General features: G+C 40.5%; 1 protein-coding gene, 1 non-coding gene and 1 pseudogene across 3 annotated transcripts; 1 reads left to right on the plus strand and 2 right to left on the minus strand.

Moving 5' to 3' along the window:
• Positions 1–10,195: 10,195 nt before the first annotated feature.
• LOC130412533 (U1 spliceosomal RNA) lies at positions 10,196–10,359 on the minus strand. The gene has a single exon (XR_008905368.1). It is a non-coding gene; the product is annotated as a U1 spliceosomal RNA (small nuclear RNA).
• Positions 10,360–10,378: 19 nt separating this feature from the next.
• Positions 10,379–23,184, plus strand: LOC130412099 (mucin-5AC-like). 2 transcript variants are annotated; one of them, XM_056737231.1, is made up of 3 exons: positions 10,379–17,598; positions 17,687–17,904; positions 18,122–23,180. In XM_056737231.1, the coding sequence occupies exons 1-3, from the start codon at positions 17,466–17,468 to the stop codon at positions 18,839–18,841; spliced, it is 1,071 nt and encodes a 356-aa protein (XP_056593209.1). In that variant the 5' UTR covers positions 10,379–17,465; the 3' UTR covers positions 18,842–23,180. The 2 variants fall into 2 exon arrangements, with proteins under 2 accessions (XP_056593209.1, XP_056593208.1); XM_056737230.1 differs by having other exon boundaries at positions 13,381–17,598; positions 18,122–23,184.
• LOC130412506 (U2 spliceosomal RNA) lies at positions 13,342–13,515 on the minus strand (annotated as a pseudogene).
• Positions 23,185–23,781: the final 597 nt, after the last annotated feature.

The raw sequence follows: 23,781 nt of genomic DNA on the forward strand, positions 1-23,781 counted from the left end.
AGGTCACCGCTTCCCATTCTCAGCTCTGCCATCAAGTCTGGGCATGAACTGCATCCTGCGGTAACCTTGGAACAAAGAGACAAGACTGGCTGAGAGTAGAGTACTGTTCTGCACTCTTTGATGCAACAAGTACATCATTTGTTGTTGGATGTGTTACTGGTTCCGGTTGATCTAAATAATACAGCCTAAATCCTCTGAGGATTAATATTATGGAGGTGTAGTGTATGCAAGATTAAAAAGATGAGTCTTTAGTCTAGATTTAAACTGACAGTGTGTCTGCTTCCCGGACCGTGCAGGGAAGAATATTCCAAAGTTTAGGCGCTAGATAAGAAAAGGATCTACCACCTGCACCTGATTTTGAAATTCTAGGTATTACCAACTGACAGGACGCCTGAGAGCATAATGTATGTGGAGGACTGTAATAGAAGTTCATTCAAATACTGCGGTGCTAGACTATGTAGGGCTTTATAGGTAATAAGCAAGATCTTAAAGTTAATGCGATGCTTTATAGGTAACCAGTGCAAGGTTGACAGAACCGGGGTTTTATTTACTAATACTTTTTTACGTGTAAGAACTCGAGCTGCCGCGTTTTGAACCAGTTGCAGTTTTTGTAATAGGCCCGCAGGGCAACCACCTAGAAGTGCATTACAGTAATCTAGTCTTGATGTCATGAATGCATGAATTAATTTCTCTGCATCTGACAGTGACAGCATATGACGTAATTTAGATATATTCTTAAAATGGAAAAATGCAATTTTACAGGTGTTGGCAACATGGCTTTCAAATGACAGAGTACTGTCGAATACAATGCCAAGATTCTTAGCTGATGACGAGGATTTTATGGAGCGTCAATCGTTAAGCAGTATTCTTGGTTGTTACGCATAGCAGTTTTCGGTCCAGTAAGTAACACTTCTGTTTTGTCCGAGTTTAGTAGTAAAAAATTGTTACTCATCCACATTTTTAAGTCAACTATGCAATCCTTTGTTCAATGGAACTGCTGGGTTTCATGAGGCTTCGAGGAAATATAAAGTTGAGTATCATCAGCATAGCAGTGAAAGCTAATTACGTGTGGCTTTATTATATCTCCTAGAGGTAGCATGTATAATGCGAAGAGCAGAGGCCCCAAGACTGAGCCCTGTGGTACACCGTACTGGACTTGTGATTTGCGGGATACCTCATTGTTTATTGCTACAAATTGAAAACGGTCAGATAAATAAGACTTAAACCATTTCAATGCTATTCCGTTAATGCCGACGTAATTTTCGAGTTTATGTAGAAGTATGCTGTGGTCAATGGTGTCAAATGCAGCACTGAGGTCTAGCAGCACCAATAATGAAATACAGCCACGGTCAGACGCTAAAAGCAGATCATTTGTAACTGATCAAAGCAGTCTCTGTACTGTGACATGCTCGAAATCCAGACGAAATCCAGATCCAAATCAAATGAAACTGTATGAAAAGGATGTGTCTGGATCTGTAATGCAATGATTACAAGAAATGTGCATGAATGAAAACGTGTTCTTGTTGAAGGATTGCTCTTTAATGGATCTGATTGCACAGCAGAATCAAACCCACATCTGAACCAGATACAAGTCAATGTAGTCAATCCAACTTCACCAGATTCAGCCAAATTCAAGTGAAACACTACTTCAGCCATACCGCATTTAAGCTGAGAGGAGCAAGATTTGAGCCGACAGCAGGAAAAAGTGTCAGTTATCAGTGTACCACTTCCTCAGCTGGGCTGGTTCTGCCGCAGACATGGAAACTCTGTTCAGCGATCAGTGGAAGAAATCCAGAACTGACTGCTGTCTGGACGGATCTCATAAACTCATTTAAGTCTAGTTCTAGTCTTCTTAAGCCCTGTACACCAGTGGTTCCCAAAGTGGGGGTCGCGACCCCCCGGGAGATGATTTACAGAAACTTAATAAAAAAAAAAAAATTGTATATGTTAAAAAAGGTTGTAATGATGCGAGTATAAATTTAGGATAATTAAAATAAACTGGAAATAAAACTTCCCGACCAATATGACTGGATAAGGTCACCATTTAATGTAACCACAGAAAATAATCTGGCGTCAGATATGGAAGAAGCGCTGATGGAACTTTCATCCGATCGGATCCTGAGGACGGCATTTGACAGCAAGACGCTGGATGAGTTCTGGGTTTCTGTTGAGCTGGAATATCCACAGTCGTCGAAAGCCGCGTTGGATGTAGTCATACAAATTGGCTCAACGTATTTATGCGAAAAGACATTCTCTGCGCTGACTTACATTAAGAATAAACACAGTTCACGGCTTAACGTGGAAGATGATCTGCGGGTGGCGATCTGCTTTGCTCCGCGCACAGCGCCCATCCATCACATTAGGCGTTTTTTTCTGAATACAAAGTTATTGTTGTATGCATGTTACAGGCAGCTTGTTCGTATTCTGTCTTTAGGCATTTCACAGTTATGGGATGTATTTGTTTTTTTCCATAATTTGTTAATAAAATAGCCTGGTTTAGAGATTGTGTTCCTTTTTGTTTTAGCTCTGTCAGTATGTAACCAAATCGCAAATCCTTACAAGCTGTCGGAGGAAAACACAAAGAGGAGAAAGGAGGGGGAGGAGGGGGGGTCGCGGGTCGTCAGCAGTCTAATATTGGGGGTCGTGGTCTGAAAAGTTTGGGAACCCCTGCTGTACACAAAAGCTTTGTTTCAAAGCAACAGCACAAACATTACTGCGCATGTTCCTGGACTGCTAAGTTACTCTGAAAAAGTAATTAATTACTAGTTACTCATTACATACTCAATAGTGTAATTAGATTACTGTCCAAATTACTCTGTCCAAAAAGTATTTAGTTACTCATTACTAATTACTTTCTATATCCTACATCAACCTCGATTAGTTAAGTGATTCAAGGATAGGCATGAAACTGCTTATTTAATTCATTCAAATAAATAATATTATTAACCAAAGTATTACAAATGTGAGAATTATACATTAAAGCACAGATTTTAAAATAAGACTTTGAATTTTGATGTCAATTACACTATTGCACACGCATATATTTCACAAAGTATTTAGTTTAATTACATCAAAAGTAACTGTAATTAAATTACAGAAAACATATGAGTAATCCCTTACTTTACTTTTCAAGGGAAAAGTAATTAAATTACAATAACTAATTACTTAGTAACTAGTTACACCCAACACTGAATATGATAATATATGTTTGTGTATTGTGCATATTCATTTTATATTTATAAAAAGATACATGAACATATATTTAAGAAAAATAGAAGATAGGAAAAATATATACACATTTGTATATGATTTTAATTATTTTTCAATATAAATGAATTCATCTAAATATTTCATAAATACAGTATATTTACGTACACGTAAGTTTTTGCATTTCTATGTATTCAGTGTTACTGATAGTGGGTTATTTATACTAATATGTTGTTCAAAGTAGTTACAACATATCAGTCATTATTGTCAGAACAACAACCTAAAATGACCATATAACAGAAATGTGTGAAAATATATCATAACGTGCAAATAGAAGTTAAATGTAATGTGTTTATTGAGTATAATACTCAAGAAGCAATGTCAGCAGTTTCCCTCCACTTCAAATGTAAACATGAATACATGTGGAGCATTAACCTTCAGGAGAGCCACTCCTCTTCATTACTGTGAAGTGCTATAGAAATACATTAGAAATGAATTATTTTAACCCTTTCTATCACAGAGGTCACTTATATCTTTACAACTAAACACATACTGGTCCATTGATCTAACATAAGCTTAAATCTTGTTTTAAATTCCCAACACATGATAACACAATTCAAATGAACATTAATATTTGTATTTTTCAATATATTTAATGAATGTATAAATCTATAACGAAGAGATTTAAGCAGGTAGATTACTTAAGATTAAAAATGGGATAGGCCCTCCAACTTGATGAAAATAACAGAATTCAAACAGGATTGTTTTTTATTGAAAATTAACATAAAATTGGCATTAACAAACAATATAAACCATTTACAATTCTCAGGGGGCAGACATAGTTGGAATTTATGATATGTAACAGCAATAATTATTCAATCAAATACTGTATAAATTGAAGGAGAGTAAAGCCGAAAAAAAGAAAAATTAAAGAAAAAAGTAAAACCAAGCGGATTGTCTCGTGGGGCGTTTGCTGTTGTGACGTCATACTGGAGAGCTAGAGGCAAGCATCTCGTGAAGAGAAAACTGCGCACACTCTTTTGGCTTTGGTGCTCGTGAGACTTAAAAGCAGTTTTTCGAGACTTGTCGTGTTTTTTGATGGCTCTAGTCATTAGTTTTCATTGAGCGCTTACACGAAGTGAAGCCGTAGACGTTGTTTTGGGAGATTCTCGGTTAAAAAACCCTGAGGGAAACCCGGGAAACACTGCCAAATGACAAAAAATCGAATCGGCCCCCTGTCCCGTCAAAAGCTTTACATAACTCTAATTAAAGGCTTGCAACTGTCTTGCTTCTTGTAGTTCAATAATAGTACTAGCACAATATTTACTGCTGGTGATTTGTACATGCATGCAAGTCTAGTATGCAGTTCGCTATTTGATGCAAGATTAAAAGAAAACATAAAACATGTGCTGAAGGCTATCTTTTACAGTCTCAATGTATTTTTATTGTAAAATTGACAAAATGTAAAATTATCTTATCAAAATGATTATTAATTATTAATATTATAATTTTTAATGAAAGATTTTAAAAAAGAAAAACGATCAAACTTAAATATATATTAACTTTTCAATCAAAATAAATTAACATCATCCTCTCAAAACAATGAAAACAGCAGATTTTTTTACTTAGCGTTATTTCACTATGGACATTAAGCCAACAGGTGAATTAAGCTCATAGACTATAGGCTACCCTCTTTTGTTGGTGAAAAACTGGGTTACAGTTTCACAACCTTCCTGTGTTTTTCCTCTCAATCTTTCGAAAACCAGATTTAGATTTAACGCTACTAGGCAACATTGTTGTCACTGTAGTTCTGGCGCATCTACTGACTCCAACTAAACACCGTCACTGAGACCCCCTTTCCACCAGCAGGAACCAGGTGCTAGTTCTGAGGAGGGGTGTCGAAATTAATCGTTTTTACGATGCATCGTGATGCAAACTAGGACGATTCGGTATCGGTTCAGTTACAGACCATAACCGGTTATTACGTACTTACGTTTTTCTGACGTCATGTCACATACGTGCTTTAATCAAAAATGCTTCAATTACTTTAAAAGCCGACATCTGTGCAAATTTCGGCTTTTATGAAAGATGCGGTAAGCACGACCTGGACAGGACACAAACTTTGTGTAAATCTTGTCACGCACAAATAAAACACACAGGGTCATGGGCGAAGAACCCGGGGGACGGAGGGGACACTTACCCCCCACATCAATTAAACTCATATTCTCTATTGTCATATATATGTTTATGTTTACCTAAACTAATTGTGCACTGCCTGCTCTCCGCGTTCATCTCACCTGCGCATTGCGCAACATATTTAAGTCAGGTATGTGATCAGTTCATCCGTGGTTGTTGAACTCTAGTAAGAAGGCTATTTTATTCACTTTAAATGAAGTGATTCTCTTTAATGTAGCTGATGTTGATTCATTAATAAATTAGTTTTCGCAAAAAATGCTGATTACCGATGTACTTTTTCATGAATCTGCTATGTAAGCGATTAAAACGTTACTTAGCTAGTAAACGTTAGCGAGTTAACGTTAGCTTGTTACAAAAGACGTCACACACTGCAACTAACACGCCAAAGCCGTTTTCCATGCATTGTTTTATTTTTGGCGACCTGGCATGATGCGAACATTAACCGCTACAATTAGCCACTCAGGTCCCGTGTCACACACAGCCGCGAACATACTGGTTACAATTTTGTGACGCTGGCACTATATGTAAAGTCCAAAAAAGTTGCACAGCTTTCATTCAGTTGGAGAAGGTTGTTTTCCCAGCATCTATTTTGTGCAGTATGTGCGCGGCGGATAAGATAAACATTCAGTTTACTGAAACTCGGGCGATTCATCAACGAGTTCAACACAGAATTTAAGCATTTGTCAATGTTACTGATTGTTTGTTTGGGTACACGAACATGAACAAAGTTTGTTGGAGGAGGCAGTGCACTACAAGGGAAAATTACAACCACTCAATAATTTAAATGTACGGTGACTTTATCAGACGATTTTGCTGTATAAATCAGGATAACGTCTTGGTTACGTCTGTGACTTCAGTTCCCTGATGGAGGGAACGAGACGTTGTGTCGAGAACGACAGATGGGGTTCGCCCTTGAGAACCAATTGACTACTATAGAAAAGTCCAATGAAATTTGGCGAATGAAATTTGCATGCCGGTCTCCGCCCCTGGATGTCCGGTATAAAAGCGTACAGCATCAATTTCCCTCTTGTTCTGAAGAGCCTGAGAGCCTCTCACGACTGTAGCAGAATACGATACGTGTTTGTGGCATAAGGGACACAACGTCTCGTTCCCTCCATCAGGGAACTGAGGTTACAGACGTAACCAAGACGTTCCCTTTCTGTTGGTCTCTCCACGTTGTGTCGAGAACGACAGATGGGGTTACCTATGGAAAATGCCACAGCGCTGTATCGCGTCACAATCTCTAGCGAAGCGACGCCTGGGCGTGTCATCTTGAAGCTTTCGCGAAACTAACCTTCCAGTGTGGTGGTCGGTGGGTCCCAGTGCTTTCTTGGAAAAAGATGGATACACCCTGACCGGTCACCTTTCACGGATGGAGGCCTAAGCTCTCTACTGGCAAAAGGTCGTCCGGATCGGGTTTATACCGGGTGAGCACGACTACCTTTGTTAGGGATGGGCTGGTCTCGCCCTTATGGGAGATCGCATGGAGCGTGCAGGCCGCGAGGTGGAGGTCCATCTGGGGGAAGTCATGGGTTACAAGGAGTGGGAACCAACTTATGAGGATACATCAGATGGAACGTGGGTGTTACAGACGTCCGGTAGCACTAGGTCCGGTTGGAGCTATCTTTGATAGTTCATATGTTGTCCCGGCCTAAGGGGGAAGGCTGCTCTGCCCAGAATGCCTATTCTTAACCATGTGATTGGGTAAGAAGGGAGGTAGATAGCACACTGACCCAACCTGCGGAGGGTGGGGAGGTGCTTTCGCAGGCATACACCCCACCAGATGCCAGTCCTACATTTTGCCACACAGGACGTGGGCTTGACATCCGCAAATGTTGTAAAACCTTGCGAAGGCGTTGGGCATAGCCCAACCCGCAGCTCTACAATGTCTGCCAGAGAGGCGCCTCTTGTGATCGGTATGCCGCGTGACGGCATCCACAATACAGTGCGGCAGTCTCTGTTTGGAGACTGCTCTCCCTTCTGCTGTCCTCCGGAAAAAGACAAAGAGCTGCTCGGAGCTCCTAAAGCTCTGCATGCGGTCCAAGTCGAGGAGTAGTGCGCATACTGGACATAACACGGATGGGGTTGGGTCTGCCTCCTCACTGTGGAGCGCCTCCAAGTTCACCACTTGGTCCCGGGAGGGAGTCGTGGGAACTTTGGGCAAGTATCCAGGCCTGGTTCTAAGGATAACATGAGAGTTACCAGGGCCGAATTCAAGGCAATAGGGGGACACAGAGAATGCTGAAGGGCCCCTATCCTCTTGAAGGAAGAGAGCACCATCAGGAGGTCGGTTTTATTCGAAAGGTGAGGAAGATCGGTAGGCGTGGCCTATTCTTCCAGGTGGCAGCCATCCGCAGGCACAGGTGCACCGAGACCGCATGTTCCACCTGGGGTATATCAACATAACCTTTGGCTGCCCAACCAAGGAGGGAAGTAAGGGAGCTAGAACTGGTTTGTCTGGAGCAAGCCGTGAGTGGAGCGCTCCAAGTCTTTCACAGCTCTTTCTGCACCTCCAGGAAGAATGGCCCCGACGACGGGCACAGACCCCAGGAACCACGTATCCAGCCGCGAGCATTGGGGTGTGGTGTGCACTGTTACCCAATGTCTGCGGCTGCCTGGGTAAGCATGGTTGACATATCAACATCTGCTTCCTCCTTAGCTTGACCCCCCTTGAGGGGGAGCTTGGAGTCTTCAGCGGCGGATACCAGCAAGTCTCCCTCCGATGCTGCAAGCGACATCTCATCATCGTCATGCATCGTTTCCGGATACGTGCCTGAGGATCGGGATGGTTTGCCACCGTCGGTTGGGGAACGATCAGAAGAGCGAGGCGGGTTGGGAGCGGCCCATGAGCGCTTGACTGGCAGGTTTAAGTTCGCAGAGGTCCCCGTATCACTAACGCTGCTAGCTCTAGCGGACATCGGGGCCTTAGCCACCGACGTTACATCCCGAGTAGCAAACCGAGTGGTGGTTGGTTCCCAGAGGAAGACAGCCACCCATGACCTCAACTTCTGTCCGCAGTGCGGGCAATATGTGTCTACGAAAGCGGCCTCAGCGTGCTGGACGCCCAGACACTTGATACAGCTATCGTGTCCGTCCCCCTCCTCGATGAGGGTGCCCCACCCATGCCGCGCTGGAGAATTGCTCAGTCCTTGAAAGGACTTTTTTTGAAAAAATCTCTGAACACCTCTGGAACCGCCGAGTCGCCCATGGGAAGGTCTCTGCAGGATAGGGACGATCCGCTGCTTCACGTCGTAGATGTGGCAATTGTCTTAAAACATTTAGTTTAAGTTCTTAAGTCATGAGCGATGGCTCTGAAGAACAAAAGGTAAATGAATGCTGCTCGGCGTCTTCCTTTTATACCGGACCACATATGTCGGCTCGACACAACGCCGAGAGACCGACAGAAAGGGAACTTCTGTTACCTAACAACCTTAAAGCTAAAGTTCCATGAAGTCTTTTTCAGTAGCACTGCATAAATGTATGTTTTGTAATATATTTGTAATATTTGCAGATATCGTGTCAAGATGGCAGAAAGTCAATAGTCCAACTAAAGCAAACACTGATCACCATATTGGTGACTCAAAACATAAAAAATGGCTGCATAGCTGTGAGTGTTTGCTAGGCTCAGCAGCATGCTATTGATAACCCCATTGTGAGGAACCTGTTAGGTTTTACATCTCCGAGTAAGTCTGTATATATTTGGTGATGGTTGTACTAGTTTTTTTAGGGGATTTTATATTCTTATTATGTGTTGTACATTTGTTTAGGGATTTTTCTTTAACAGCCTCATTAACAAAGAGATTAACATTTCATGTGGACTATGGTTCATTTACCATCTGATGGATCCTTTGATGGATTATACTCCCGAATGGAATGTTACTACAATGACAGATTTCAACACTATGCATGTTGAACTGTGTTTATTGTTGGACTCATAAACTCTTGAACCTGTGTAAACTTATATCTGGACTAAATGTACTCAAATCAATGATGGATTAAAGTTTATTGATGTTGTAGGGTTATCCTCCGTCTATTGTTGAATGTGATTGTCTCTACCCTTGAATGATTGGATCCCCCTTATTATGAAATGTGCATGGCTTAAATTAGCATCGTTACACCCTTAGTCGGCAGGGCCAGGTCCCCTGTGACGTGTCACAGCTGCACTCAGTGACTTTTATTAAAAGTTACTGAGTATGATTAACAATAAAAATTTAAAAAGATATAGGTTTAATCAAAACAAAAAAATATTGTCATTCTCAACTGACAATAACTAACAAGCTGATGAGTGGAAACAGATGTTTTAAACACTGAAAACAACGTGGATTATGATTTACTTAAAAAAGCTAGAAAATGTTTTCCCTCAGAAAAAGAGACATTGTCTTAAAATAGCTCTCATGTTATATTCAGCTTTCATTAAAATTCTCAGGTAGATATTACTTTGATATGTAACCCCGACAGTAAGCAATTGCCATCAAAAAACAGCATTACTGTGATCATTGTTTGATTTAGTTGAGCTCTTGAATTATAAGTTTCATTAGTCACAAACTACAATTAGCTATCTTAAATGAAAATAACTTGCCCTGAAATATCTTAAGATATGTCAGTGCCATTGTTTTGTCTCCGTGTAAGTGTGTGGGAACGATCGAACAACAAACAATCAAATAAAAAAATTGATTAATTATGTAGTAATCGATCACTCGATTTGGTGCTCGTCTCTAGCAGAACAGATCTGACGCCAATAAGGTTCCAAAAACGGACACAATACAAAATCTCTCTTCTTTTGATACATGATAAGGGGAGAGCGCGAACGCAGTCCCCCACTACCAGAAATTATGCAGTCGAGATTCCCACATTTGGGGAATTCGCAAAAGTCAACCCAACCTGAGTGCAATGGCCGAGCCTCGTCCTGGGTGAACCGCCTTCGTGATCATGGTGTCTCCCCTGCCAGGTAAGTATGATTTGCCCCGTTCGGGCAAGACATCGCTTACTTGCCTCTGCCATGCGCATCAACGCTGACCCCGAGCGAGCGTTCGGCAACTGCAAGTTCCAGTTGATTGCTCTGTAGAACCCGTGGGAAAGCGCACGAAGGCGACGGTCCACAGGCAAACATACACATGAACAGACAAATACATTAAGAATTCAACGCAAACAGTCCACATATGTGCTGAAAGTGTTTCATTTGGATGCTGGACACCTTTTGCATTTAAGCATTTGGCAGACGCCTTTATCCAAAGCGACTTACATTGCTTTATTCTATACATTTACATAGGTATTTGCAATTCCCAGGGATCGTACCCACAACCTGTTAACGCAATGCTCTTACCACTGAGCTACAGGAAGCCCCGTTCTCTCTCTATCACACAACAGCATTTAAGCCAGGCGCAAGCGTCTCTAACAGGAACTACGTTCTTCAACACATTAGTGATGGGAAGTTCGGATCATTTTATTGACTCGGACCTTTGAGTCTCGTTCAGCAAAATGAACGAATCTTTTTTCGAGTCATATCGTTCCTTTCGTTCATTTTAGGAAAGTATAATTAAAATGTTACATGTCACTTTCCTAACAAATCTACTACTTATGATCACATTACAACCAATACAAAACTATAATGCTATAATAAACAGAAAAGATGAATTACTTGTTTACCTTGGTATTTAGTCTATGATTATCTCATCTCACCTTTCAATTCAAGTTTATTTATTTATATAGCGCTTTTCACAATGTGTATTGTTTCAAAGCAGCTTTACAGGGGCAAACAGGAAAAACAGAAAAGTTAAAACACAGCACAGTGCATGGTATTATACAACTAGTAAGTTCATTCTAATAAATAACATCTAATTTATAAATAAATAAATAAATGAATGAATGCAGTCTCCCGGTGAGCAGGCCAACACTGCCCTGCTGTGGCGAGGAACCCAAACTCCAATGATTGATTAATGGAGAAAAAAACCTCGGGAGAAACCAGGCTCAACCGGGAGGACCAGATCCCCTCTGACGTGTCATAGCTGCACTCAGACTGCTGACGTGTGGTTTAGGTTTAGCATTTAATACCAAATATTGTAACTTCAGCGTTAATAAGACAAATAGTCCGTCTTTGCTCTTGGTTGGGGATGTAGTGGTCTGAGCTGGGATGGTCCGATGGTCGTATTTCTCTTGGCAGCTGGTGGAATTGCCTTAGATGGAGCTGGGATGGTCAGTCAGTCTGCAGCTGTATCTGGTGTAATCTCAAATTGGGGATGGGCATCTGTCGGTCGCCTGGACATGGTGGAACATCTTCCTACCTTGGGATGGGCATCCCGAGGCAGAGGCAGAAAGAGAATAAAGAGAATAATTAGCGTAGCTGCTGTTCATTAACTATGCATTAATTGAAAGCTTGGCTGAAAAGATGTGTCTTTAATCTAGATTTAAATTGGGAGAGTGTGTCTGACCCTCGAATAGTATCAGGAAGGCTATTCCAGAGTTTAGGTGCTACGTATGAGAAAGCTCGTCCACCTTTGGTGGATTTTGTTATTCTAGGTGTTGTCAAAAGTCCTAAGTTTTGAGATCGTAGAGAGCTTGATGGGTTGTAACGTGATAAAAGCTCGGTTAAGTAAGTAGGGTCTAAACCATTCAGGGCTTTGTAAGTAATTAAAAGAATTTTAAAATCAATACGATACTTAATGGGTAGCCAGTGAAGCGATGATAAAACTGGGGTTATGTGATCGTATTTTCTTGACCTGGTAAGAACTCTGGCAGCTGCATTCTGAACTAACTGTAGTTTGTTTATCGATGATACAGGACAACCACTAAGTAGAGCATTACAATAGTCAAGCCGTGAGGTCACAAATGCATGAATAAGCTTTTCTGCGTCTGCAACACATAAACTATTTCGTAATTTGGCAACATTTCTAAGGTGGAAGAAGGCTGTTTTTGTTATATTTGAGATGTGATTTTTAAATGACAGGTTGCCGTCTAATATAACGCCTAGATCTTTAACTGTATTTGTTGGAGTAACAGTGCAGCTTTCAATTTGCAGGCTGTAATCGGAGATATTCTGTTTACTTGATTTTGGTGCTATAAGTAATATTTCTGTTTTGCTAGAGTTTAAAAGGAGGAAATTACTAGTCATCCAATGTTTTATGTCCTCGATGCACTCTGCCAGTTTGGATAGCTTAAAGGAATCATCTGGTCTTGATGAGATATATAGCTGAGTATCATCTGCATAACAGTGGAAGCTAATTCCATGTTTTCTAATAATGTTGCCGAGGGGCAGCATGTATATGGAGAAAAGCAAGGGTCCTAAAACCGATCCCTGAGGTAATCCATAATTGACTTGCGTAAGATTTGACGATTTCCCATTTAAATGGAAAATCGGTGAGGTACACCTCACCTCTTATCTTGATTAATTTGTCATTTCACTGTCTTTGTCTATCAATAAAGAAACACTAGGGCTAGGCTATACACCCTTTTGTTAGGAAGGTTGTAAATTAGCTAATTTATGTGTCCAAAGCTGTCACGTCACATTACAAAAGACCGAATGACTCGAACCAGAAGACTCGAGAGGTGAACTAATCAATTCTCTTTCCGGCTCTGATTGCATTTGTTAAACGTCCGGAGCATGTTGCGCAATGCGCATGCGCGACTGAACGAATCACGTCCCATGACGTCTCGTTCTTCCCGAGTCACATTTAAGATTCGTTCACGAACGACCCATCACTTCAACACTTAACTATCCGCATACATTTAGGGCTATACGCGTACACAATCAAACGAGAGTGCTTGCGTGCGTGCGTGCGCCTGTGAGTGAGTGAGAGAGTGAGTTAGTGAGTGAGTTAGTGAGTGAGTGAGAGAGTGATAGAGTATTTGCCAACGAATTTTTCCGTATAAGACAGTCACGTGAGAAATAAAACTTTGCGTCTTCTCATCACTACCTTTCAACACAAGCTGCTATCCCCGAAAGGGGAATGCACCGTTCCTGGAGACACTGCAATACCAGGTCGATGCGTGGAGTGGGCGGAGCAAGCCCCGCTTCCAGCTCCGCGTTTCAAAAATCCATTTAATATATGGTCCCCAGATAGGGGACGTATCAGATATTAAACTGATAAGAACAGATTTTTTCTTTCGAAAAGTTTTATTGTCATCATGTCTTATTTTTGATCTCCATTTCACAATAATACAATTATTCAATAAGGTAAAATTCTGAGGAAAAACGGAGGTAAAACAACATAAAACAAGGTATTACATAAAATATATAAAAAACTCATCTGAAACCCAGTTAAAACCATTTTACGATGTTTTTAAAAGTACTCAAGCAATGAAAAAAAAACAATAAAATCACAATCCCAAAAAATCACTGTCTCTCGTCATCTGTTGTCCAGGACCGGGTGGAGTCCCTAACAAAAATACCTTCACCAAACTCTATAGAACGAGCCAATTTCCTTCTGTTTCCGCCAGCCAGCGGAAATCCTCTCCCTCCAGCCCGCTGGCCCGCTGTTCCCGTAGCCAGATTGGTGAGGGTGCATCTACGGGCGACCATATTTTTTTTATAAAACGGATCTGCCCTTGATTTGTGCCGCTGAACTCACACATCAGTGGACTTTGATGCTAAAAACAGGACGAACTAACAGTAATAGATGTCGCATTTACGAATTTAGCAGACACCTTTATCCAAAGCAACTTCCACGGGCCTTTTAGTCTATGCATGTCTTTTATCAGTAGCAGGTGATTTTGGTTTCCATATTACAAAAATGTAATGACTATAAGGATGCAATATTGTTGCGCAATGTTGTAATGTAACAAGCATGGACTTATTAATTCAATATAGCTGACACAGCCCAAGTCAATGCCAAATGCCTTACCGTTTACCTCCGTGAAGAGGCTGACGATATATCGTGTCCGCAAAGAAGCATACAATGAATAGCCACATTTCCTTTTGAAATGGAAAAATATTATGCATTATTTTCTAATTTTCAGCACATGGATATAGGATTCAGGCCCAGTGACCCACCCATGCAGCCAAGCATATGCGAGAACGTAGTAAAATTGAGTCGGGATGCGCGCATTTAGCTACAGGCAAACAATTGAAAATTGTCGGTTTGCACAAAGATGGTTTTTAGCCTACGGATCCCTTTGCTCCGAATAATTGCCCTTATTAAACATAATTACATTCACTGTAAAAAATATTTAAAAAAAACTTAATTAAAAAGCATTTCATACATATTAACGCACATATATATTCTAGGCTTAATAAAGTGCATTCATTACTTATTACTGCAAAAGCTGCAAAGATGCTATGTCCACTTCAAGAAGAGCAAGTCTGACTACTGCGCTAAATGAATTAACATACTGTATACTAAAGAAAATAAAGTGAGGCACTTGATCGATGTTAAGGGTTATTCCAAGATGTTAATACACAAAAATGATCTTACTCTGACTGAAACATCCAAAGTGTAAGCATCAGAATGTATGTGTCTCGCAAACATAATTATGTCTTAACTGAATGCTTGGTGAACTGCCGGGGGAAATATTGGTTCATAAGGCCTTAACTCTCGATGTCAATCAAACAAATTCAATTAAATACACATAGATAAAAATACCTATAGATGTGGGTTTTGAGTTGGTGTGTGCCAAATTTGGCGGAATTGGATGCACTAATTTGATGTCAAATTTTCTAATTTGTCATTTTCTATTTTATTTACATCTGAAACCTCTTGATTTTGAATGTAAAAATTCACTTGATAAAAGGATTTTAATAAAAATCTGCATTCCACAAATCAAAACACAGTAACAGAAGCTACAATGATTTAGTAGCTTCTCAATGGCTCGATTTAAAGTTTTAGATTACAAGTTTCAAATTTTTATTTTTTTAAAAACCAATTGTGTTGGGTAAAACGTTGCTGAGCAAAAATATGTTTACAGAAAAATCTGACCATACCATTGTTCTGCTACAGAATTAATTGAAAACTTTATAAAACACATTGAATGGCTCAAAATGTCCCGTTTTGAAGGGCTATGAATATTTTTCTGATGTAAGAATGAATTACTACTAACACAATGAGTCTAACTTGAGTGGAACTCAAACTGTTCCTTTAAGTGGGCGGGCCTTGAAACTGAATACCGCGCAATTTTGGTAAGTTCATCAAGGCAAGACTCCATTGACGGTTAGAATGAGCTAACAGTATGCGAGTATGGCGGATGGTGGAAACCGATACAGAAGACGAATTAACAATCTTCGAGACAAAATGAACGCCCAGTTCAATCGACTACTTAATGAAGACCCCCCCAGAGGAGGAACAGACCAGTCTTCTGGATAGGTATGTGACCCCATTTAAGTAATTATATGTATTTGAGTATTTTAATATTTTAATATAATAAATATATATAAGTCATTTTTACCAGTTATTTAATAATCAAAATTTGAATTTATTCATTATTGAATTAATCACCAATGCACACGTGGTTAAGAAATGTCAATAATCACAGAAATAATCAAATGTACTTGAACGATATACTTGCATATTTAAACGATGTGCTTATTTTGAAATGCTTTGTTTGTAAAGAGTTGTCACAGGGATAAGGTGTTTTTGTATGCAAAACCAGGTAGCCAGATAACAATTTAGCACGTCTGGTTCCATCGCACAAAACTAGGGGTGGGTTTCCCTATAGAGGGTATGCATCGACGTCATTTTCCCACGTGAAAATGCCGGGACATGCTGCCCTGAGTGGCAAAACACCCAGCTTATAGGCAGAGAAACTGGGACTAAAACACGCAATTATTTGCTGAAATTACAAGCAGTTGGACTCGACTCGATCCATATGGCTTCACTACGACGTTTAGGAATGTTTTGCCACCCAGGCGACCGCGGACAGGCTCACGTGGTGTTGACGTGGTAAAGTGACGAAACGTCCGTACCCTCTATAGACCAATTTGGAGTCGACGTCACGGTTATGTCACTGCCAGCTGTGCACGCATACTGGTTGTATTAAAACTGTGGAAAACAAAGCAGCAATGAGTGAAACGGAGGAGGCAATTGAATAAGAATGGCAAAAATTATGGTATTTTTCCTATGGAATACCGTCGTTGAATAAGCCATTTTAAGCTAAACAAGTCATTAAACAAACAGGCTGGAATGACAAAATCATCCGGATCTGTATTTATTTTATTCTTTATCCGTGTAATTCTCAAGTCATTATACAGGCTATCTATTCTGGGTTTTCTGCAACCAAGATGCGCGTGCATCCTGAATGTTTACAAACGTATAATTAGCCTTTTCGCACACAATTATGGTATTCAAAATAGACTTACTACGTCCTAAATTCTAGTAGGCCTATAGTAAAATTATTATTTTCCAAGTGCCCTGATGGTCTAATGTTTCCGGCGAAAATTTCGAAGCCTGCGTCCGAAATCGCCAACTTCCACACTATAGTAGACAAAATGAGTCATGAATAGTATATCAATAACTTCCGTATGCAAAAAAGCAGTTGGCGACATTTATCAATCCCATGGTGCCACGGGAGCTGAACAAAGGTCAAATTTTAAAAGTAAATCCAATAAATATAGCGGAAAACTTCAAGGCGGGCGTCCGTTTTTAATATAAGTGCTAATAAATGAAAGTCTGGTGAATAAATTAGGTTTTTATCAACGTTTAGGTTGTTGTTAATATGTCATAGATCAAAGAGCATACGGGTCACATGACCATAAAAAATGGCGGACGCAGTATCTCCCAAATGAATTCATACTACTCCCACTCAACTCTTTATAGAACGTTCTGTTTCAACGGCCGATACGTAGGTACTTATTCATATTCAGAACTTACTGTCGTAGAATACAATTTCGTGTAGTGTAGTGCTGTGTCTTATCTTTTCCTTGTACACTCCGTCATAGTGAATAACCAACCTATATAGTGAATACAATTTGAGTCCACTATATGGAGAAGTAAATGAAAATGAGAGCGATTTCAGGCAAGGACGAGTAGCCTGTATTCTCTCTGTCATGGACATTCAAACTGCTTCAACATGTTTTTTACAGGTGTGTCTTGTCTAGTAAAAAGACTATCGTCTCTTATATATTTCTAACGTTCGAGATGTTTAGAAATTCGAGTGGTGGTGGGCCGATTCGCCAACGAAGGCGCAACAGAGTCCGAGTACAAAGACAAATCACTTTTAAAGTGTCTGTGCTTAAAAACTCCTCCATTTCCCACAATAGATCACATAGGGGTGAGTTTACATAATTTTCATCGTAACATTACTATGTTTTGCTTTATTCACCTGAAAGCTGTGAAATATATATTTTTTATATTTTCAGATTCCACTCCACCCAGCCGTGTTGTAGTGCGACGGGATTTGGATGAAGAAGAGTTCAAGCAAGCACTGAGAGATCATTTTCCTCTTCCAAAAGATTTTGAGCTATGCAAAGTAAATGGCCAAAGACAGGTCATCCCTTTGCAGTTGGAAAGTTTGAATCCCGATCAGATTTACTCGAGCAGTGCATTGGGGAGATCTGCCCTTTATATTCGTGTGAAGGTGAGTGAATTATTCAGTAGAGTTCTTAAATATTCAAAACGTTATGCTGGCCTAAGGCCTTTCCTTGTTAAATCTGCATTATCAGATAAAACAAATACTTTGTTGGGTTCTCAGTTAGTTTGGCATCTTCATTGGACAAAAAAATATACTAAAAGTCCTTTAGTTTGGTTCATATTTTAACTCTTAAGTTTCTTTTTCTTTAAAACCCATGTGACAGGTTGACCAGACAACAACAAGTTTGCCCATAGATGGGAGCAGCCAACCTCCCCACTCCACCTCAAGTGCGCCCACAGATGGGAGAAGCGGACGTCCCTACTCCACCTCAAGTGCGCCCACAGATAGGAGAAGCGGACGTCCCTACACCACCTCAAGTGCGCCCAAAGATGGGAGAAGCGGACGTCCCTACACCACCTCAAGTGCGCCCACAGATGAGAGCAGCGGACGTCACTACACCACCTCAAGTGCGCCCACAGATGGGAGCAGCGGACGTCACTACACTACCTCAAGTGCGCCCACAGACGGGATCAGCGGACATCACTACACCACCTCAAGTGCGCCCACAGACGGAAGCAGTGGACGTCACTACACCACCTCAAGTGCGCCCACAGACGGAAGCAGTGGACGTCACTACACCACCTCAAGTGCGCCCACAGACGGGAGCAGCGGACGTCACTACACCACCTCAAGTGCGCCCACAGATGGGAGCAGCGGACGTCACTACACCACCTCAAATGCGCCCACATATGGGAGCAGCGGACGTCACTACACCACCTCAAGTGTGCTCACAGATGGGAGCAGCGAACGTCACTACACCACCTCAAAGGCGCCCACAGATGGGAGCAGCGGACGTCACTACACCACCTCAAGTGCGCCCACAGATGGAAGAAAAATTCAGATTTTTTTTTATTTGTGGTGTAAAATATATAAAATTTTATAATATTATATATAATATTTATAATAAATAAATATTTTTATTGACATATTTTGTGATCCTTAGAGAGGACTTCTATATGGACTCGTCAGAAGTTGACATTGAAGAAGTGACCCTTGCTTCTCCAGTGAGGAGTAATAGTCCTGCCGCCGGCTAGTTTGTATCCTCTGACACTTGGTTCACCTCACATTTGTTCCTGGTCTAAATATTAGTGTATTTTACTATAGTTACCTATCATTGTCGTTGCCGAATTATTTATAACTTTATTTTCTTAATCTATATTAATTGAAGCGTAACGCCGCTAGCATATTAGCATGTTAGCTTGCCTTCTGTTTACAGTGTGGAATATCATCTCCCCCTATTTGTCTTGTGTGCTAACTGTTTCTCTTTTTAAGCGTATATACTAAGACTCATCAAGCAACCTTGGTAAGTTAGGATTGCACTTCATACCCGGTGAGTTATGGCTTCTATTCCTATTGTTGTTACTTGCACCTCATGTCATATGTTTAGTTTAGCCTTCTCTGTCAGCGGCGAGGGTTTTACATGTGATAAATGCAGGGAAGTAGTTAGGCTGACGGAGAAGATTTTAGAATTAGAGTCTCGCATCCAATCTTTATTTGAGGATAGTAAGAGTGTAAGAACCGTAGAAAACACTTCGGATGCGAGCAATGTTAGCGCACACAGCTCGGTTCCGGTTGAAAATCCCCTGCAGCTGGGAAACTTTGTGACGGTGAGACGGCATAGTCGCAGGACAAAACATCACTCAACCGTTCCGATTAAAGTCTCGAACAGGTTTGCCCCGCTCAGTGACGCACCGACTGAGAAACCTGCTGAAAGTGCCCTAGTGATCGGTGATTCTATTGTCCGGAACGTTAACATAGAGACACCAGCCACCATAGTCAAATGTTTACCGGGAGCCAGAGCGCCTGACATCAAGTCAAATTTAAATGTGCTGGCTAAGGCTAATCGTAAATACAGTAAGATTGTTATTCATGTCGGCACAAATGACGTTAGACTCCGTCAATCGGAGATCACTAAAGATAATATTAAAGAGGTGTGTGAGCTCGCAAAAACGATGTCAGACACTGTAATATTCTCTGGCCCCCTTACTGCTTACCGTGGTGATGAGATTTATAGCAGATTATCATCATTAAATGGCTGGCTGTCTGAGTGGTGCCTGCAGAATAATATAGATTTTATAAATAACTGGAAGAGTTTTGAGGGCAGACCTGACCTGTTGAAACGAGATGGTCTCCATCCCTCCTGGGATGGGGTTTCCCTCCTCTCTAGAAATTTGGCACACAGTCTTAATAATGCTAAAGTCTGACTGCCTAGGGCCCAGGTCAGGAAGGAGACAGAATGGCTTAACCAACTGTCTGCTTGCCGTCTCGCGTTACAGAATACACAAAATATACAACATGTAATAATCCCTTCTTACAAACAACATAAAATAGAGACTGTGTCTGTCCCCCGGATTAGCAAACATAAGATATTGCGTAAACCTCTTTAAAGTAATTTAATAAACGTTAAACAAATCAAACATGAACAAAATACAGATAATCAGCTGTTACGACTCGGATTGCTTAATATTAGATCTCTCTCAAATAAAGCACTTTTTGTTAACGATTTGATAACCGATCATAAAATAGACATGCTTTGTTTGACAGAAACATGGCTAAAGCCAGATGATTTTATTACTCTAAATGAATCCGTTCCCCATGATTATTACTATAAACACGAGCCTCGTCTAAAAGGTAGAGGGGGAGGTGTCGCTGCACTTTACAAGAATTCTTTTATTACCTCTCAGAAGTCTAATTTTAAATACAATTCTTTTGAAGTCATGGTACTTCACGTATCGACACCTAATACTAAGGACAAAACATTTTTAAAATTTATTCTAGCTATTGTATATAGGCCTCCAGGGCACCACACAGATTTTATTAAAGATTTTGGTGGGTTCTTATCAGAACTAGTACTGGCCGCAGATAGAGTCCTTGTCGTCGGTGACTTTAATATCCATGTAGACAATGATACAGATGCCTTGGGACTGGCTTTCAAAGACACTCTTAACTCCATGGGCGTTAGTCAACATGTGTCAGGACCCACTCACCTTCGTAATCATACTTTAGATTTAATACTTTCTTATGGTATAAATGTGGACGATGTTAAAATCGTTCAGCAGAGTGAAGATATTTCGGATCATCATCTGATATTATGTTTGCTTCACTGGCCTACGGCTGCAAATCAAACTCCTTGTTACAAATATGGTAGAACGATCACTTCAACTACCAAAGATGCGTTTCTCGATAATCTGCCTGAATTGTCTAAAATATCTAGCATGAGTAATAACGTTGACGATTTTGACACTACTATTGAAAATTTTAACTCTACTTTCTCGGAAATATTAGACACAGTTGCTCCTCTGCGTTTAAAGAAAATTAAAAATAGCAGCCCAACACCGTGGTATAATGAACACACTCAGACTCTAAAAAAGGCATCCCGTAAAATGGAGCGCAACTTTAAGAAAACGAATTTAGAGGTATTTCGTATAGCATGGAAGGATAGTACTCGAAATTACAGGAATGCAATAAAAACGTCTAGATCCGCCTACTTTTCAACACTAATAGAGGAAAACCATCACAACCCTAGGTTCTTATTTAACACCGTGGCTAAATTAACAAAAAATAAGTTGTCATCGACGTCAGATTCTGATTATCAGCATAACAGTGATGAATTTATGAACTACTTCACGAGTAAAATCCAAGATATAAGAGAAAAAATTATAACAATGCAACCTGTAGTGAAATCCGCTGAACAAACTAACTACAGCACCCCTAAGGAGAAATTGCAATTATTTTCTACAGTAGATCACGATGAACTGTCTAAAATCATTAGATCATCTAAATCATCAAAATGCATGCTAGACCCTATACCTACAAAACTACTGAAAGAAATGCTCCCAGAAATTATAGATCCTCTTCTTAGTATTATTAACTCATCTCTGACATTAGGACATGTGCCTAAAGCATTTAAGGTGGCTGTTATAAGGCCTCTTTTAAAAAAAACCCAAACTCGACCCTAAAGAACTAGGGAATTACAGGCCTATATCGAATTTACCTTTTATATCTAAAGTTCTGGAAAAAGTAGTTTCAACTCAATTATGCTCCTTCCTCCAAAGGAATGACATTAATGATGAATTCCAGTCTGGATTTCGAGCATGTCACAGTACAGAGACTGCTTTGATCAGAGTTACAAATGATCTGCTTTTAGCGTCTGACCGTGGCTGTATTTCGTTATTGGTGCTGCTAGACCTCAGTGCTGCATTTGACACCATTGACCACAGCATACTTCTACATAGACTCGAAAATTACGTTGGCATTAACGGAATAGCATTGAAATGGTTTAAGTCTTATTTATCCGACCGTTTTCAATTTGTAGCAATAAACAATGAGGTGTCCCGCAAATCACAAGTCCAGTACGGTGTACCACAGGGCTCAGTCTTGGGACCCCTGCTCTTCGCATTATACATGCTACCTCTAGGAGATATAATAAAGCGACACGGAATTAGCTTTCACTGTTATGCTGATGATACTCAACTTTATATTTCCTCGATGCCTCATGAAACCCAGCAGTTTCATCGAATAAAGGATTGCATAGTTGACTTAAAAATGTGGATGAGTAACAATTTTTTACTACTAAACTCGGACAAAACAGAAGTGTTACTTACTGGACCGAAAACTGCTATGCGTAACAACCAAGAATACTGCTTAACGATTGACGGATGCTCCATAAAATCCTCGTCATCAGCTAAGAATCTTGGCGTTGTATTCGACAGTACTCTCTCATTTGAAAGCCATGTCGCAAACACCTGTAAAATTGCATTTTTCCATCTTAAGAATATATCTAAATTACGTCATATACTGTCACTTTCAGATGCAGAGAAATTAATTCATGCATTCATGACATCAAGACTAGATTACTGTAATGCACTTCTAGGTGGTTGCCCTGCGGGCCTATTACAAAAACTGCAACTGGTTCAAAACGCGGCAGCTCGAGTTCTTACACGTACAAAAAAGTATGAGCATATAACCCCGGTTCTGTCAACCTTGCACTGGTTACCTATAAAGCATCGCATTAACTTTAAGATCTTGCTTATTACCTATAAAGCCCTACATGGTCTAGCGCCGCAGTATTTGAATGAACTTCTATTGTATTACAGACCTCCACGTACATTACGCTCTAAGGGGTCCTGTCAGTTGGTAATACCTAGAATTTCAAAATCAAGTGCAGGTGGTAGATCGTTTTCTTATCTAGCGCCTAAACTTTGGAATATTCTTCCCTGCACGGTCCGGGAGGCAGACACACTCTGTCAGTTTAAATCTAGACTAAAGACTCATCTTTTTAATCTTGCATACACTACACCTCCATAATATTAATCCTCAGAGGATTTAGGCTGCATTATCTAGATCAACCGGAACCAGGAACACATCCAACAACAAATGATGCACTTGTTGCATCAAAGAGTGCAGAACAGTACTCTACTCTCAGCCAGTCTTGTCTCTTTGTTCCAAGGTTACCGCAGGATGCAGTTCATGCCCAGACCTGATGGCAGAGCTGAGAATGGAAAGCGGTGACCTGACAAGTGCTAAGAGGATAGAGCTGGATAAAGGACGCGACAACTTTGTTTTTCCTACAACATTTCAAATGCTATTAGATTGTTAATGATAATCTTTAATCCTTAATTTTTATATTTTTACTAAGCCTTGTTGTGCAAGCACTGTTGAGCTTGTGCAGAGGCAGCAGCTTTTGCCAGAGGGGAACTGGAATCCCCTGGTTGGGCCTGGGTTCCCCTGAGGTTTTTTTTCTCGATGGGAGTTTTGGGTTCCTCACCACCGTTTGCATATTGTTTTGCACTATCTGCCTGGCCGGGGGGGCTGCTTTAGAAT

The sequence above is a fragment of the Triplophysa dalaica genome, chromosome 22 (assembly GCF_015846415.1).
Source record: "Triplophysa dalaica isolate WHDGS20190420 chromosome 22, ASM1584641v1, whole genome shotgun sequence".
NCBI classification, from domain to species: domain Eukaryota; kingdom Metazoa; phylum Chordata; class Actinopteri; order Cypriniformes; family Nemacheilidae; genus Triplophysa; species Triplophysa dalaica.

Excerpts from the sequence above, each read along its gene's own strand:
- LOC130412099 (XM_056737230.1), top strand. The coding sequence starts at position 20,487 with ATGCTTTGTTTGACAGAAACATGGCTAAAGCCAGATGATTTTATTACT.